This window comes from Anomaloglossus baeobatrachus, chromosome 6 (genome assembly GCF_048569485.1).
Source record: "Anomaloglossus baeobatrachus isolate aAnoBae1 chromosome 6, aAnoBae1.hap1, whole genome shotgun sequence".
NCBI lineage: Eukaryota > Metazoa > Chordata > Amphibia > Anura > Aromobatidae > Anomaloglossus > Anomaloglossus baeobatrachus.
The window spans coordinates 146,634,891-146,653,890 of NC_134358.1; the positions used below are offsets into that span (position 1 = coordinate 146,634,891).

A 19,000-nucleotide genomic window follows, 5' to 3' on the forward strand; every position below is an offset into this window, starting at 1 on the left:
GCCGCAACTGACTGCTGAATTGTGAAGACCGGGGACTACCGCGCCGACCGCGCCTGCTTGTCGGCCGCGGTATTAAATTTAGTCCCCGGCTTCATCGCGGCCTAGTGGCAAACTCCCGCCCCCGGGCCTGTCTATCAGAGATAGGGGCGGGACAGCCGACCTGACGTCGGATGTGAGGGCCGGGGCATCCTGTGTGCTCCCGCCCCCCTCACTGATCACTGTGGGGACCCCAGATTCCTGCACTTTTCCTGACGCCGCCCACCCCTCCCCTGAGAGCTCCGGCAGCCATCTTTAGGACATTCTGCCGGTGGAGAATCACACAGAACAGCTCTGCAGCTCTGGGAGACCAGGCAGGGAATCTGGAGCGCACACACCCCGCTTTTTAGCGGTCGGTAAGCCGGTCACTCGGTGTTGGTCCCCTTGGGTGCCGGTATAGATACGTATATATATACCTTTCTGTTCGGCCGGGCTATATACCCTTTTTTCTGTATACCCTCAGTGATCACGCTCCTAGGACACAACAGCATGTCGGTCACAAGGAGCAAGGGCACTAAAGCACAGGGTTTTTTTGCGACCTGTACCTCTTGTAGGGCCATGTTACCTGCGGGTTCCACCTACCCTCACTGTGAGCAATGCTCGTCCCTTGTTACGCTTGCTCAGCCGGAGCCTCGGTCACTAGTGGGCCCCTCGGCTCAGGCAGACCCCCCTGTTTCTACTGTCCAGGTGGCAGCGACAGAGTTTGCAGTTTTTGCTGACAAGCTCTCAGAGTCACTCTCACAATCCATGGCTCAGTCTATGGACAAATGGTCTGCCAAGTTGCTGGAAGCCCTGCAGTCCAGACCGGTCCTTACACAGGCCCCGGACCCGGTTAGATCGGCACCTCCAGGTCCCTCTGGGTACACCCCAGCCGGGGTGGGCCCTAGGTCTCACGTGGAGGACTCCTCCACGGACCACAGTCCCAGACCAGCTAAGCGGGCTCGTTTGGAATCTTCCCCGACTTCCTCACGCTGCTCGGGTTCCCAGCTTGCGGACTCTCTGGAGGACGAGGCGGAGGTCGCAGCTCAGGGCTCGGACCCTGATGTTGCTCTCAATCTTGATACACCTGAAGGGGACGCCTTAGTAAATGATCTTATCTCGTCCATCAATCAGGTGTTGGATTTATCTCCGCCACCTCCACCTATAGAGGAGTCGGCCTCTCAGCAGGAGAAACACCAGTTTCGGTTTCCCAAACGTACACTGAGTGCATTTTTCGATCACTCTAACTTCAGAAATGCTGTCCAGAAGCCCAGAGCGGTTCCGGACAAACGCTTTACTAAGCGTCTTACTGACACACGTTACCCCTTCCCCGCTGACGTAGTTAAGGGTTGGGCTCAATGTCCTAAGGTAGATCCCCCAGTCTCCAGATTGGCGGCTAGATCCGTGGTTTCGGTAGCAGATGGCTCATCACTAAAAGATGCCACTGACAGGCAGATAGAACTCCTGGTGAAATCCATCTATGAGGCCACGGGAGCGTCTTTTGCCCCGGCTTTTGCAGCCGTGTGGGCACTCCAAGCTATCTCAGCTTGTCTGGCTGAGATTAATGCGGTCACACGTACGTCTGCTCCGCAAGTTGCATCTTTAACCTCTCAGGCGTCAGCGTTTTCTTCCTACGCCATGAATGCAGTCCTAGACTCTGCTAGCCGTACAGCGGTGGCATCCGCTAATTCTGTGGCAGTCCGCAGAGCCATGTGGCTGCGCGAATGGAAGGCAGACTCGGCTTCCAAGAGGTTCTTAACCGGTTTGCCGTTTTCTGGCGAGAGATTGTTTGGCGAACGATTGGATGAGATTATTAAGGAATCCAAGGGAAAGGACTCCTCCTTGCCCCAGTCCAAACCTAAGAGACCTCAGCAACGAAAAATACAATCGAGGTTTCGGTCCTTTCGTCCCTCCGCCAAGCCACAGTCCTCTTCGTCCAATAGACAGGACAAAGGCCAGAGGAACTCCTATGCGTGGCGGTCTAAGTCACGCCCCCAAAAGACCGCCGGAGGCACTGCTTCCAAGGCGGCCTCCTCATGACTCACGGCATCCCCGAACCGCATCCTCGGTCGGTGGCAGGCTCTCCCGCTTTCGCGACGCCTGGTGGCCACATGTTCAAGACCGATGGGTGAGAGACATCCTGTCTCACGGTTACAGGATAGAGTTCAGCTCTCGTCCTCCGACTCGTTTCTTCAGAACCTCCCCGCCCCCCGCGCGAGCAGACGCACTTTTTCAAGCAGTGGACGCTCTGAAAAAATAAGGCGTCGTGACCCCCGTTCCCACTCAGGAACAGGGTCGCGGTTTTTACTCCAACTTATTCGTGGTACCAAAGAAAGACGGACCATTCCGTCCCGTTCTGGACCTCAAATTGCTCAACAAACACGTGAGCACCAGACGATTCCGGATGGAATCTCTCCGCTCGGTCATCGCCTCGATGTCACAAGGAGACTTCCTCGCATCGATCGACATCAAGGATGCCTATCTCCATGTGCCGATCGCACCAGAACATCAACGCTTTTTGCGTTTCGCCATAGGGGACGAACACCTTCAGTTCGTGGCATTGCCCTTCGGCCTGGCGACAGCCCCACGGGTTTTCACCAAAGTCATGGCATCCGTTGTGGCGGTCCTGCATTCTCAGGGGCACTCGGTGATTCCCTACTTGGACGATCTCCTAGTCAGGGCACCTTCTCGGGCGGCGTGTCAACACAGCCTTACCGTCGCTCTGGAGACCCTCCAGCAGTTCGGGTGGCTCATCAACTTCCCAAAATCCAAGTTGACACCGATCCAATCTCTGACCTATCTAGGGATGGAGTTTCATACACAGTCAGCGGTAGTCAAGCTACCACTAGACAAACAGCTGTCACTGCAGGCAGGGGTGCAATCTTTGATTCAGACTCAGTCTCACCCCTTGAGACGCCTCATGCACTTCCTGGGGAAGATGGTAGCAGCGATGGAGGCAGTGCCCTTCGCGCAATTCCATCTGCGGCCACTCCAGTGGGACATTCTCCGCAAATGGGACAGGAGGTCGAACTCTCTCGACAGGAACGTCTCTCTTTCCCTTGCAACAAAGACGTCCCTTCAGTGGTGGCTTCTTCCCACTTCTCTATCACAGGGAAAATCCTTCCTGCCCCCAACCTGGGCTGTGGTCACCACGGACGCGAGCCTGTCAGGGTGGGGAGCGGTGTTCCTCCATCACAGGGCTCAGGGAACCTGGACTCCGATAGAGTCTTCCCTTCAGATCAATGTCCTGGAGATAAGGGCAGTGTATCTGGCCCTACTGGCTTTCCCGCAGTTGCTGGAGGGCAGGCAGATCCGTATCCAGTCGGACAACGCCACTGCCGTCGCATACATCAACCACCAAGGCGGCACGCGGAGTCGTCAAGCCTTCCAAGAAGTCTGGCGAATTCTGCAGTGGGTGGAAGCTACAGCATCCACCATCTCCGCAGTTCACATACCGGGCGTAGAAAACTGGGAAGCAGATTTTCTCAGTCGTCAGGGCATGGATGCGGGGGAATGGTCCCTGCACCCAGAGGTGTTTCGAGAGATCTGTCGCCGCTGGGGAACGCCGGACGTCGATCTCATGGCGTCACGGAACAACAACAAGGTCCCGGCCTTCATGGCACGATCTCTAGATCACAGAGCTCTGGCGGCGGACGCATTAGTCCAGGATTGGTCGCAGTTTCGACTGCCTTATGTATTTCCTCCTCTGGCAATGCTGCCCAGAGTACTACGCAAGATCAGGTCCGACTGCCGTCGCGCCATTCTCGTCGCTCCAGACTGGCCGAGGCGGTCATGGTACCCGGATCTGTGGCATCTCACGGTGGGTCAGCCGTGGGCGCTGCCAGACCGCCCAGACTTGCTGTCGCAAGGGCCGTTTTTCCATCTGAATTCTGCGGCCCTCAACCTGACTGTGTGGCCATTGAGTCCTGGCTCCTAGCGTCTTCAGGGCTGTCTCAGGATGTCATTGCCACTATGAGACAGGCCAGGAAACCGACGTCCGCCAAGATCTATCACAGGACTTGGCGGATTTTCTTGTCCTGGTGTTCTGATAAAGGTTTTACTCCCTGGCCTTTTGCCTTACCCACTTTTCTTTCCTTCCTTCAATCCGGAATGGATAAGGGGTTGTCACTTAGTTCTCTCAAAGGGCAAGTATCGGCACACTCAATATTCTTTCAAAAGCGCCTGGCCAAGCTTCCGCAGGTCCGCACGTTCCTGCAGGGAGTATGCCACATAGTCCCACCTTACAAGCGCCCGCTTGAACCCTGGGACCTTAACAGGGTGCTAACGGCTCTTCAGAAACCGCCCTTTGAACCGCTGCGTGATATCTCCTTATCACGTCTTTCGCAGAAGGTGGCATTTCTAGTAGCAGTTACTTCACTCCGTAGAGTGTCGGAGCTTGCAGCACTGTCATGCAAAGCCCCCTTCCTGGTTTTTCACCAGGATAAGGTGGTTCTCCATCCTGTTCCGGAATTTCTCCCTAAGGTGGTATCGCCTTTTCATCTCAATCAGGATATCACCTTACCTTCATTTTGCCCTAATCCAATTCACCGCTTTGAAAAGGATTTGCACTCATTAGATTTAGTGAGAGCACTCCGTTTCTACGTGTCTCGCACAGCGCCCCTGCGTTGTTCAGATGCGCTTTTTGTCCTTGTGGCTGGTCAGCGTAAGGGTTCGCAAGCTTCCAGGTCAACCTTGGCTCGGTGGATCAAGGGTGTTTGTGAGTGTATGCGATCGGGTGTGTGTGAGTGTATGCGATCGGGTGTGTGTGTGTGTGAGTGTATGCGATTGGATCTGTGAGTGTCGGCAGAGGAGCACGGCATGCTGGAGGAGGCTGGGAGGAGAAAGGCTGATCCTGGGGAAGGCTGGGATGGGGAGGCTGAGAGAAGAGAGGCTGATGCTGGGGGAGGCTGAGGCTGGGGTAGGCTGGGAGGAGAGAGGCTGATGCTGGGGACCGAAAAGGCTGATGCTGGGAGGAGAGAGGCTGATGCTGGGGGAGGCTGAGGCTGGGGTAGGCTGGGAGGAGAGAGGCTGATGCTGGAAGAGAGAGGCTGATGCTGGAAGAGAGAGGCTGATGCTGTGAGGAGAGAGGCTGATGCTGGGGGAGGCTGAGGCTGGGGTAGGCTGGGAGGAGAGAGGCTGATGCTGGGGACCGAAAAGGCTGATGCTGGGAGGAGAGAGGCTGATGCTGGGGGAGGCTGAGGCTGGGGTAGGCTGGGAGGAGAGAGGCTGATGCTGGAAGAGAGAGGCTGATGCTGTGAGGAGAGAGGCTGATGCTGGGGGAGGCTGAGGCTGGGGGAGGCTGAGGCTGGGGTAGGCTGGGAGGAGAGAGGCTGATGCTGGGGACAGAAAAGGCTGATGCTGGGAGGAGAGAGGCTGATGCTGGGAGGAGAGGGACTGATGCTGGGAGGAGAGAGGCTGATGCTGGGGACAGAGAGGCTGATGCTGGGGACAGAGAGGCTGATGCTGGGGACAGAGAGGCTGATGCTGGGGACAGAGAGGCTGATGCTGGGGACAGAGAGGCTGATGCTGGGGACAGAGAGGCTGATGCTGGGGACAGAGAGGCTGATGCTGGGGACAGAGAGGCTGATGCTGGGGACAGAGAGGCTGATGCTGGGGACGAGAGAGGCTGATGCTGGGGACGAGAGAGGCTGATGCTGGGGACAGAGAGGCTGATGCTGGGGACAGAGAGGCTGATGCTGGGGACAGAGAGGCTGATGCTGGGGACGAGAGAGGCTGATGCTGGGATGAGAGAGGCTGATGCTGGGATGAGAGAGGCTGATGCTAGGATGAGAGAGGCTGATGCTAGGATGAGAGAGGCTGATGCTGGGATGAAAGAGGCTGATGCTGGGATGAGAGAGGCTGATGCTGGGATGAGAGAGGCTGATGCTGGGATGAGAGAGGCTGATGCTGTGAGGAGAGAGGCTGATGCTGGGGGAGGCTGAGGCTGGGGTAGGCTGGGAGGAGAGAGGCTGATGCTGGGGACCGAAAAGGCTGATGCTGGGAGGAGAGAGGCTGATGCTGGGGGAGGCTGAGGCTGGGGTAGGCTGGGAGGAGAGAGGCTGATGCTGGAAGAGAGAGGCTGATGCTGTGAGGAGAGAGGCTGATGCTGGGGGAGGCTGAGGCTGGGGGAGGCTGAGGCTGGGGTAGGCTGGGAGGAGAGAGGCTGATGCTGGGGACAGAAAAGGCTGATGCTGGGAGGAGAGAGGCTGATGCTGGGAGGAGAGGGACTGATGCTGGGAGGAGAGAGGCTGATGCTGGGGACAGAGAGGCTGATGCTGGGGACAGAGAGGCTGATGCTGGGGACAGAGAGGCTGATGCTGGGGACAGAGAGGCTGATGCTGGGGACAGAGAGGCTGATGCTGGGGACAGAGAGGCTGATGCTGGGGACAGAGAGGCTGATGCTGGGGACAGAGAGGCTGATGCTGGGGACGAGAGAGGCTGATGCTGGGGACAGAGAGGCTGATGCTGGGGACAGAGAGGCTGATGCTGGGGACAGAGAGGCTGATGCTGGGGACGAGAGAGGCTGATGCTGGGATGAGAGAGGCTGATGCTGGGATGAGAGAGGCTGATGCTAGGATGAGAGAGGCTGATGCTAGGATGAGAGAGGCTGATGCTGGGATGAAAGAGGCTGATGCTGGGATGAGAGAGGCTGATGCTGGGATGAGAGAGGCTGATGCTGGGATGAGAGAGGCTGATGCTGGGATGAGAGAGGCTGATGCTGGGATGAGAGAGGCTGATGCTGGGATGAGAGAGGCTGATGCTGGGATGAGAGAGGCTGATGCTGGGATGAGAGAGGCTGATGCTGGGATGAGAGAGGCTGATGCTGCGGGCAGAGAGGCTGATGCTGGTGCAGCATGGGGGATGGAGCACGTTTGGGAGCGCGCAGCATGGGGGATGGAGCACGATGGGGAGTGCGCTGCATGGGGGATGGAGCACGATGGGGAGTGCGCTGCATGGGGGATGGAGCACGATGGGGAGTGCGGAGTATGGAGGATGGAGCACGTTTGGGAGTGCGCAGCATGGCGTATGGAGCACGTTTGGGAGTGCGCAGCATGGGGGATGGAGCACGATGGGGAGTGCGCTGCATGGGGGATGAAGCACAATGGGGAGTGCGGAGTATGGAGGATGGAGCACGTTTGAGAGTGCGAAGCATGGCGGATGGAGCACGTTTGGGAGTGCGCAGCATGGCGGATGGAGCACGTTTGGGAGTGCGCAGTATGGCGGATGGAGCACGTTTGGGAGTGCGCAGCATGGAGGATGCAGCACGATGGGGAGTGCGGAGCATGGCGGATGGAGCACGTTTGGGAGTGCGCAGCATTGCGGATGGACCACGTTTGGGAGTGCGCAGCATGGCGGATGGAGCACGTTTGGGAGCGCGCAGCATGGGAGATGGGGCACGATGGGGGGTGCGCAGCATGGGGGATGGAGCACGATGGGGAGTGCGCTGCATGGGGGATGGAGCACGATGGGGAGTGCGCTGCATGGGGGATGGAGCACGATGGGGAGTGCGGAGTATGGAGGATGGAGCACGTTTGGGAGTGCGCAGCATGGCGTATGGAGCACGTTTGGGAGTGCGCAGCATGGGGGATGGAGCACGATGGGGGGGTGCGCAGCATAGGGGATGGAGCACGATGGGGAGTGCGCTGCATGGGGGATGGAGCACGATGGGGAGTGCGCTGCATGGGGGATGGAGCACGATGGGGAGTGCGCTGCATGGGGGATGGAGCACGTTTGGGAGTGCGCACCTCCCCCCAACACACACACACACACACACACACACACACACACACACACACACACACACACACTGCACAACACACCACACACACACACTGGGAACCACAAACACTGCCCTACACAGACACCCACACACACAGACAACGCTGCACACACACAACACCCAACACACAAACACCGCGGCACACACAAATATTCGCACATACCGCACAACACACACATTGCACAAAACATACCTCCCCCAAAACACACCACACAAACACAAACCGCGCAACACACACACAACGCTACAGACACACAGCGCTCCACAAACAACGCAACACACATACAACACCGCTCTTACCCCCCCGTCACACCCAGACAACACCCAGAACATGTACAGCGCCCTACAGAAACACTTGGTAACTACACACAATAACATATATATATATATATATATATATATATATATATATATATATATAACAAAAATCATACATGAACTACACAATACGTAAATTCTAGAATACCTGATGCGTAGAATCGGGTCACCTTCTAGTGTATATATATATGTGTGTGTCTGTGTATATATATAATATATATATAATATATTACCAATAAAATTGTCACTTTGTCCTGCAAAGAATGCGGCCCCCTAAATTATTTTTTTTTTCTCTGTGCGGCCCAAACACCTAGCCGACTTTGAGACCCCTGGTATAGAGCAAGGTGAAAAATTCAACCAAGATTTGATGGTTTTGGAGGGACAGTATCACTGTAGATTGGATGTACACATGATGGTTGTTATTGGAGCATCAGACGAGATTGTCTACAGGTTGAACATGTCAGGGAAAGTCATAAGCGTAAATTGTTACCTTAACTACTGTTACCTAACTTTACTACTTGCACACAATTTTACTTAAAGTAACAATACATCCTTTGTATGAACAAATTATCTTTAAATAAACATTACGTTCAGGTTATTTTTTTGCATTATTTTCTATTGTATGTACGTTTTGTATAGTTTTGGAGAAAAAGGGAGGGTGTCCTATAGTTTAAATAGTTGGGATAGAAAACAACTGAGGTCACTTTTGAATTCAGAAGCCAAAGGTTAAGGTCCAGTCACACTAAACAACTTACCAGCGATCCCAACAACGATAGGGATCGCTGGTAAGTTGCTAGGAGGTCGCTGGTGAGATGTCACACTGCAACGCTCCAGCGATCCCACCAGCAACCTGACCTGGCAGGGATCGCTGGAGCGTCGCTACACAAGTTGCTGGTGAGCTCACCAGCAACCGGTGACCAGCCCCCAGCGCCGCGTGAAAGATGCTGCGCTTGGTAACTAAGGTAAATATCGGGTAACCAACCCGATATTTACCTTAGTTACCAGCGCATGCAGCTACACGTGCAGGGAGCAGCGCACACCGCTTAGCGCTGGCTCCCTGCTCTCCTAGCTACAGCACACATCGGGTTAATTAACCCGATGTGTCCTGCAGCTACATGTGCACAGAGCAGGAGCCGGCACTGACAGCTGAGAGCGGCGGACGCTGGTAACGAAGGTAAATATCGGGTAACCAAGGACAGGGCTTCTTGGTTACCCGATGTTTACTGTGGTTACCAGCAGAAGCCGGCTCCTGCTGCCTGCACATTCAGTTGTTGCTGTCTCGCTGTCACACACAGCGATCTGTGCTTCACAGCGGGAGAGCAACAACTAAAAAATGGCCCAGGACATTCAGCAACAACCAACGACCTCACAGCAGGGGCCAGGTTGTTGCTGGATGTCACACACAGCCACATCACTAGCAACATCGCTGCTATGTCACAAAAGATGTTGCTAGCGATGTTGCTTACTGTGACGGGGCCTTAAGTCATAAACAAGTGTCAGATCGAACTCAACAAACATTGTTTCCCAGTGATATCCACCAAAGTAGTTGTAGATAACCAATACCATTGGACACCTTAGTGCTGTCACCCCACCCTTCCCCTAATTCTGTGTACAGTGGTCATATTTGGCCAGTCCCTTTCTATAAGAATCAAATTGTACCTCACATTTTCAAATAAGGGTATATATACTTTTAACAAATATCAATAAAAGCCAGTTGTAAATATATATACCAAGATATATTTTGCATTCTTCAGAGAGTATACACCAACTGTATATTAAATCACATTAATGTGAATACTGAAGAGATTAGGCTTGAGATGAAGACACTGACATTATGTGTAATGTCCGAATCTATAACTCTGAACTTAAGCAGAAAGTTATAAGATGCTTAGAATTTCATTTGTTCTATTTCTTTTTCTTGTAAGGTAACAAGACAGTTGTATGAACCTTTGGTTATGGGCATCATTCACTGGTTCACAAATAATAAAAAATTTGAAAGCCGTGATACTGTGGCTTTACTCGATTCTATTTTGGTAAGTTGTTTTTTTTTAATGACTCATTGTTAGGTCTACTATGTTAGCTGTGCGAATCTTTTTTTTTTTTTTTTTTTTTTTTTTTTTAAATCTACATCACCTTAAAATTCAGCAGCTTAATTATGGACTTCAGAATGAAGAACATTTACACAAAACTTATATATTAATATAATATATTAATATAATATATATATATATATATATATATATATATATATGTATATATATATATATATATATATATATATATATATATATAAATATAAAATGTATATATATGTATGTATATGTGTGTATATATATATAGTCAGGGCCAGAAATATTTGGACAGTGACACAAGTTTTGTTATTTTAGCTGTTTACAAAACCATGTTCAGAAATACAATTATATATATAATATGGGCTGAAAGTGCACACTCCCAGCTGCAATATGAGAGTTTTCACATCCAAATCGGAGAAAGGGTTTAGGAATCATAGCTCAGTAATGCATAGCCTCCTCTTTTTCAAGGGACCAAAAGTAATTGGACAAGGGATTCTAAGGGCTACAATTAACTCTGAAGGCATCTCCCTCGTTAACCTGTAATCAACGAAGTAGTTAAAAGGTCTGGGGTTGATTACAAGTGTGTGGTTTTGCATTTGGAAGCTGTTGCTGTGACCAGACAACATGCGGTCTAAGGAACTCTCAATTGAGGTGAAGCAGAACATCCTGAGGCTGAAAAAAAAGAAAAAATCCATCAGAGAGATAGCAGACATGCTTGGAGTAGCAAAATCAACAGTCGGGTACATTCTGAGAAAAAAGGAATTGACTGGTGAGCTTGGGAACTCAAAAAGGCCTGGGCGTCCACGAATGACAACAGTGGTGGATGATCGCCGCATACTTTCTTTGGTGAAGAAGAACCCGTTTACAACATCAACTGAAGTCCAGAACACTCTCAGTGAAGTAGGTGTATCTGTCTCTAAGTCAACAGTAAAGAGAAGACTCCATGAAAGTAAATACAAAGGGTTCACATCTAGATGCAAACCATTCATCAATTCCAAAAATAGACAGGCCAGAGTTAAATTTGCTGAAAAACACCTCATGAAGCCAGCTCAGTTCTGGAAAAGTACTCTATGGACAGATGAGACAAAGATCAACCTGTACCAGAATGATGGGAAGAAAAAAGTTTGGAGAAGAAAGGGAACGGCACATGATCCAAGGCACACCACATCCTCTGTAAAACATGGTGGAGGCAACGTGATGGCATGGGCATGCATGGCTTTCAATGGCACTGGGTCACTTGTGTTTATTGATGACATAACAGCAGACAAGAGTAGCCAGATGAATTCTGAAGTGTACAGGGATATACTTTCAGCCCAGATTCAGCCAAATGCCGCAAAGTTGATCGGACGGCGCTTCATAGTACAGATGGACAATGACCCCAAGCATACAGCCAAAGCTACCCAGGAGTTCATGATTGCAAAAAAGTGGAACATTCTGCAATGGTCAAGTCAATCACCAGATCTTAACCCAATTGAGCATGCATTTCACTTGCTCAAATCCAGACTTAAGACGGAAAGACCCACAAACAAGCAAGACCTGAAGGCTGCGGCTGTAAAGGCCTGGCAAAGCATTAAGAAGGAGGAAACCCAGCGTTTGGTGATGTCCATGGGTTCCAGACTTAAAGCAGTGATTGCCTCCAAAGGATTCGCAACAAAATATTGAAAATAAAAATATTTTGTTTGGGTTTGGTTTATTTGTCCAATTACTTTTGACCTCCTAAAATGTGGAGTGTTTGTAAAGAAATGTGTACAATTCCTACAATTTCTATCAGATATTTTTGTTCAAACCTTCAAATTAAACGTTACAATCTGCACTTGAATTCTGTTGTAGAGGTTTCATTTCAAATCCAATGTGGTGGCATGCAGAGCCCAACTCGCGAAAATTGTGTCACTGTCCAAATATTTCTGGACCTAACTGTGTGTGTGTATATATATATATATATATATATATATATATATATATATATATATATGTGTGTATGTATATGTATGTATAAATAAAATATATTATGTTATAATTTTGTTTATGATTACTTTAACTTGTGCTTTTAATGATTTAATGATAAAATGTTACTAAAGATTGTGTCTGTCCCATTTAAGGATGGTATTGTGGATCCTGGTAACAGCACATTGAGAGATTTTTCAGGACGATGTATCCAGGAATTTTTGAAGTGGTCAATAAAGCAGACCACCCCAAAACAACAAGAACAGAGCCCTGTAAATACACAGTCACTATTCAAGAGACTCTACAGCCTCGCTCTACATCCCAATGCATTCAAGAGGATTGGAGCAGCTCTTGCTTTCAACAATATATACAGAGAGTTCAGGTGAGTTATCTGGTCCTGATATTTCTGATTTGATGAGCATTGATGTGTAAATGCTGGTGGTTATTTTTATGATGGGGGTTGTATTTTCATCTTATCTATTTAAATTAATTCAATTTCATCCTTAGAGAAGAGAATCCTCTTGTGGAACAATTTGTGTTTGAGATCTTGGTCGTGTACATGCAGAGTCTGGCGTTATCTCATGGAGATGAAAAATCCTTAGGTGAGATATACATTCTGACTTTGGTTATTTACATGTCGTTCTTTTTATTACTTCTATTATATTGTGTCTGACCTTGTAAGCAGCATATACTATACCAATCAAGTTGATCACTCAAACTGGTTGGTTCTTTCAGTAACATTGGCAGAAATTTGCTTTCTTTTGGTAACTTCCAAGGCTAGATTAATTTTAGAACCGGTTTAACATAATAAGAGAAAAAGCTTGGAATGCATGCTGACATGTAGGATCATCCATGTTACTCTTAGCAAAGTAATTTTTTTTTATTACTCAGATCTTAACACTGTTGTCAAATTAAGAAAGTCCACTTTTCAGGATCCTCCACTGAACCACAGTGAAGCATGATATTTATTTATGCTTTTGCTTAAATAGCACCATCATATTCTGTAGTGTTTGCACACATTATCATCACTGACTTCATTCATTGGAGCTCACAACATAGATTCCCTATCAGTATATTTTTGGAGTGTGGGAGGAAAATTGAACCCCTACTGTGAGATTTCTCTACAGTTACCTGCAGCAGTGGGACACTCCATTTATTGTGGAGACACCCTTCTTACAATAAGTAATAATTCAAAGGAGAACCCCTTTAAATTGAACCTCATGGCTGCATAAGGCTGCCCAAATCATGGGAGGCATGAATCAAGAGTCTGGCTCCATCATTACAGCTGGGAATATTTAGTCTGAAATGCTGCTGCTTTCCAAAGAAGACAAATCAACAAGCCGGCCAGAGACAGTGTGGCTCAGGTGACTAGACCTATATGAAGGTTCCTGACTGCTTTTCCACACTTTACTCCCATGAGTGACTCGTCTCTCCCTACATGAATGTATATTTGGAAATACTTGTCACTCAGGGGGAGCAGTGTGAGCAGAAGGGACCAACCGCATGGTCCATGTCTGATTTTTTTTTTTACTGAATTCTTTCTCTGAAATGCCACAAATTTTTAAAATAAAACTTTCCTGGCTACAATGACAGAGCTGGTGTGTTTAATTCATGCGCCCCGTGGTTTAGGCAGAAATAATAGGCTGTCAGGTTCTCTTAAATGGATTTTTGTTAGAAGGATCAATCCTCCTAAACTGTATATATAACCATGTAGGTGATAGAAAGTTTACTATTATGATTCCTTGATATCTGTGGTCTATTGACTTATCCAGAGCAATCTACATTTCTTTATCGTTCCTATGGGAGACCCAGACCATGGGTGTATAGCTACTGCCTCCGGAGGACACACAAAGTTACTACACTCAAAACGTGTAGCTCCTCCCTCCCAGTATATACACCCCCTGCTAGCCAGTCCTAGCCAGTTTCATGCTTTGTGTCAGGAGGATCACACACACACATGCATCCTTTTTTGATTTTCATTTTTTCTACAGATTTGGAAGAAAAGCGGGTCCACTGGACCCCCGGCATGTCCCTTCTCACCCCCCTGGCGGCGGTGCTGTTAAGGTTGACTTCAGGGCAGAAATCCCTTCATGCCGCGCTCCTTCACCATCCCATGCTGGGGCTCTGGCTTGAAGTGGGAGCCAACACGGTTCTCACTGCTTTGCAGGAGACCGGCCTCCATCCGCAGCCCTTTGACAGGACCCTGCTGGACGGAGCACTGGACCCCCACCCCACCCAGGGACTGGACCCTGCGTCTCAAAGCTAAGTATAGAGACGTTATTCAGAGGGTCCTTCTGCAATGTGGGGCACTTTATTAGGGGGACAGTGTTTGCTTGATAATGCTGCTTTTACTGTGTTTCCGGCCGGTTCCACTGTTTTTTTCTGTGTACCGCGCCGATGATGCCTGATTTTCGGCCGCATGTTTAACTCTAGGCCCCGGCTTCAGCCGCGGCCTAGTTTCGTCTCGTTCCCCTGCATGTCAGTCATGCAGGGGGACGCTGCAGCGCCGCCCAACCGCCGCTCTGCACAGGGGAGGACACTCCTTGTTGAGGAGATGATTCCCTCCCCTGTACATTTCTTAGCCCTCCGATTCCCGCTCCTGGGTTAACCCCCGCCCTCCCCCCTCACTCTAGCGCCATTTTCTCAGCGTTCTTAGTACGCTGATCGGCGCTGGCTGCTCTGCAGTGCAGAGGGAGTGAATATCTGGCTGGGGGTCCAGGCTTGGAACCTGGGGGGGCACTCACAATAGCGGCCTGACAAGTCACAACCTCTGGTTGTGCACTTTTATATACTATCAGGGCATTGTGAAGGAGTTAATTCTTTATTATAGAACCTCCTCCTCAGCAGCATGTCTCACTAGGAGCAAAGCTCCAAGGCTGTACACTACATGTTCTGCATGTAGGCTCATATTGCCTGAACCGGCACAGACCCATACTGTAATGGTTCTTAGGTGGTGGTGCCTCAGCCTGGAGTCTCCCCAGGCTGAACCCCTGTCTTGTGTTTTCTAGACAGAGCCCCCCACCTCTGCAGCAGGTCTCACAGAGCGAGGCTGCAGGCTGTTTTTTATTATCCACTGCTGGTAGTCTCGTACGGCTGTACCGAGCTCATAACCGCTGTGGCCCCTCAGCTTGAAGGCTCATGCATGGTCCCTCCAGCTGCTCCGGGTTCGGTGGCTGACCCCTGGGGGAATCTCTTTTTCCAGGGGTCGGCTGTCCCGGCATCCGCTGAGCATGCAACCCCCTTCTCAGGGCGTTTTCTGCTTGCTCAGCAAAGCTCACAGACCCCGTCCTCCTGACAGGGAGACGCAGGGTCCCCTGTCCTCCCCGTCCCGCAGCTCCGATACGAGCTGACTCACTGGACGAGGAGGATGTCTCTATCAGGGGCTCGGACGCTGCTTTACGTACTTTGATCCGTCCGTAGATGACTGGGATGCGAATGATTAGATTGCGTCCATTATACTTGTATTGGACCTCCATCCGCCTGTATCAGGGGAGTATTCACCGCTGGCAAAAAGGGCATCAGTATACCTTTAACAAGACGAGGAGTGTGTTCCTTAACCACTCCAGTTTTCAGCCCGCTGCGTCCAAGCCCGCAGCCTGTCCTGCAGATCCCACAGCGGGGTTCTGCTGCCTGTCTCCCCCTCCCATCAGAGGTGGTCAAGGAGTGTACTCATTCGCCAAGCGCCACTCCGGTGTCCAGACTTTCAGCCCGGATAGTTGTATCAGTGGCTGACGGCACCTCTATAAGGATCCCACGGTACATTAATTTTGTACTGGACCTCAATCCGCCGGAGTTACCTTATCTAGGTCAACACAACGTGTGTTCCTTAACCACTCCAGTTTTCAGGCCCCTGTGACCAGCCCAGGGTCCGCTCTGACAGTCGCTTCCCATGAAGCGTGATTCTGAGGACTGGGTTTCCCCCGTCCACCAATGGTGGTCAAGAGGTGGGCTCATTCACCTCAGCTGGCTCAGCCCGGACCGTTATGTCAGTGGCTGATGGCTCCTCAGAGGAGATGCATTCCCTCACAGGGACTCTATGCCCAAGACGGTTGCCTGAACTTCCAGACTTCAGTCTTTCCATCCTCTGCCAAGTCTGCCATGCTGGACACCGCACAGCGGTGGTTTTGGCTACTTTCCTCGCTATCCGCAGGTGTGGCTTCGGCAATGGAAGGCAGATGCCTCTATAGAGGTTCCTTGCTGGGCTCCCCTTTGGTGGGACCAGTCTCTTCGGAACCAACTAGATGAAATTTAGGAAGCTCTCGGCGACGAGAGTTCTTCCTTGCCACAAACCTAAACCAGGGCAGGAATCAGTTGAGGTTTCGGTGGTTTCCGTTCCTCCTTCTGATCGTCCTCTAGCTCGGCCTTAGTTCATAGAACCAAATGGCTTGAAGCTGCGTCTTCAGAAGACCGCAGGAGATGCTACCACGGAGTCAGCTTCCTCCGAGCTATCTGGCCACGCCAACCACCTCCTTGGTCGGTGGCAGGCTCTCTCCACTTGGCGACGTATGGTTCTACCATGTCTCCGTTCAGTGGGGGCGAGTTTATATCTCCCATGGCTACAGGATGGAATTCTGTCCACCCGCCAAACAGATTTTTTCTGTCAACTCCTCCCGGCTCCAAGGCCGCCGCCTTCTCACAGGCCGTGGCATTTCTTGCAGGCCAACGGAGTAATTGTTCCGGTTCCCGACTGGGAACGGTTCTGAGATTTTTGCTTAAATCTATTTCTAGTCCCCGAAGAGGGCGGTGCCTTCCGACCTGGATCTTTAGGTTTTCAAGCATGGTCAGGTGTGGCGTTTTCACATGGAGTCTCGGTCTTGTTCCGTGTGTTTTTCACCGGATCAATCAAGAACCCAAGGAGATTCCCTAGCAGCCATCGGCATCAGGGATGCCTTTCGGCAAGGGTCAATCGCAGTTTCACACCAGCGTTGACTACGTTTTGCCATCGGAGTGGTCCAATTCGTGGCTCTTTCCTTGGGGTTAGCCACGGCCCCTCGAGTATTCTCCTTGGGGCTGCTGTGATTAGGGTCCTGCACCCCTAGGGATTGGCAGTGATCGTTTGCCCTGGACGGTTTTCTTCTCGGGGTTTCATCCAGTGCAGACTCTTAGTAGAGTACTTCGCTTACTCTCGCCACTCTAATCTATTCGGGTGGCTTGTCATTCTGTCCAGGTCCACTCTGACTTCGCACCAGAGGTTTTCAAGGACGCAATTCGAGACTCTGTCGGCACTTGTGAAGCTGCTCTTAGTCGATCAGTAGTCCCTCCGCTGGCAGTCGACGTCGTTCTATCAGACACCAAATAAGGTGCTGGTCAGACGGTGGCGTCAATGGAAGCGATTCCTTGCCCAGTTTCTCCTGCGTCCTCTGAGACTGGAGGGTTTCCGCTGTACACGCGACCTCCCTCCTTCTCGGAGTGGTGGCTTCGCCACTGACCAGGGGCTCGTTGCAGTGGTGGTTTCGGCCACTCTGTCTCAGGGATGCTCCTTCCTGGCCCCGTCCCGGGTGATCCTCACAGGGTGCTGGTCTTTCCGCCTTGGGAGCAGTATATCTCCACCGTGGAGCGCAGGGCGCTTGGACTCTGTCCGAATCAGCCCTCTGGTTCAATGTGCTGGAAATCAGAGCTGTATTTCTAGCTCTCTAAGCCTTCACCATCTGTTGGCGGCTAGGCACATTCGAGTCCAGTCGGACAACGTGACAGCGTTTTCCTACATCAACTTCCAGGGCGGGACATTCAGCCGTCTGGCAATCTTGGTGGCTCATCATTCTTCAGTGGACAAGGGACTCCTAGTCCACCATATCCGCAGCCCACATCCTAGATGTGAAAGCTGCGAGGCAGACTATTTCAGCTGTCCAACCGTGGTCCACAATCCTCAGGTTTTGCGGTAGGCACACTGGTTCATGTTTGATCCCAGCTTCGTCTCTACCTCTTGCCCAGAGTCCTGCGCAAGATCAGTTAAGGGGGCCGTCGGGTCGTTCTCATTCTCCAGACTGACTCAGGCAGGCTTGGTACCCTGACCTGCTCCTTCTGTCCGTTGGGTTGCCATGGCATCTTCCGGACCGTTCAGACCTTTTCTCAAAAGGGTCCGTTTTTTCCGTCAGAATTCTGGATTCTCAGATTGACGGCGTAGCTCTTGAGTCCTGGATCTTGGCGACTTCTGGTATCCTTCCTGAAGTCATCTCCGCTATGACTCGAGCTTCAAAGTGTCCTTTGACCTTTTTAGCTTTGCCGACCCTCCTGTCTCTTTCACAGTCCGGTTTACAGCTAGGACTATCCCTCATTAAGGGACAGGTCTCGGCTCTGTCAGTATGTGCCAGCGGCGTATCGTCCGGCTGGCTCCGGTGCGCTCCTTTCAGGGCGCATCTCACATTATTCCGCCTTTCCTGCGGCCTATGGAGCCCTGGGACCTTAATCCGGTCCTCTCGGTTCCCGGAAACCCCCCTTTGCGCCTCTTAGGGAGGTTTCTTTGTTTCATCTTTCACAGAAAGTAGTCTTCTAGTGGCTATAATTTCCCGCCAGAGAGTTCTGGCTGTACTCTCTCGGAGTCACCCCCTTCTTGGCCTTTTGCATCAAGACAAGGTGGTCTCCGTCCGACTCCGGACTTTTTTCCCTGAGGTGGTTACTGCTTCCACCTTATCCGGGGCAATTTTCCTGCCTTCCTTTTGTCCGGCTCCTGTTCATCGCTTGAGAAAGTGTTGCATATCCTGGATCTGGTGCGGGCGCTCCGGATCTATGTGTCTTGCACCGCCGTTATTAGGCAGTGCACCTCTCTCTGGTGCTGACCGCTAGTCAGCGTAGCGGTCTCTCGGCATCTAAGCCGACCCTGGTTCGTTGGCTTAGGTTGGCCATTTCCGAGGCCCAACAAGTGTACTCAAGT

At 51.0% G+C, this 19,000-nt stretch overlaps 1 protein-coding gene across 1 annotated transcript in view; it reads left to right on the plus strand.

Moving 5' to 3' along the window:
• The window catches only part of PRKDC (protein kinase, DNA-activated, catalytic subunit), a 527,347-nt gene that overhangs the window by 263,125 nt on the left and 245,222 nt on the right, over positions 1-19,000 (plus strand). Inside the window, exons 26-28 of the mRNA XM_075353287.1 lie at positions 10,039-10,146; positions 12,285-12,511; positions 12,637-12,731. Coding sequence (XP_075209402.1) covers positions 10,039-10,146; positions 12,285-12,511; positions 12,637-12,731 — 430 coding nt within the window. The remainder of the gene's footprint in view (positions 1-10,038; positions 10,147-12,284; positions 12,512-12,636; positions 12,732-19,000) is intronic.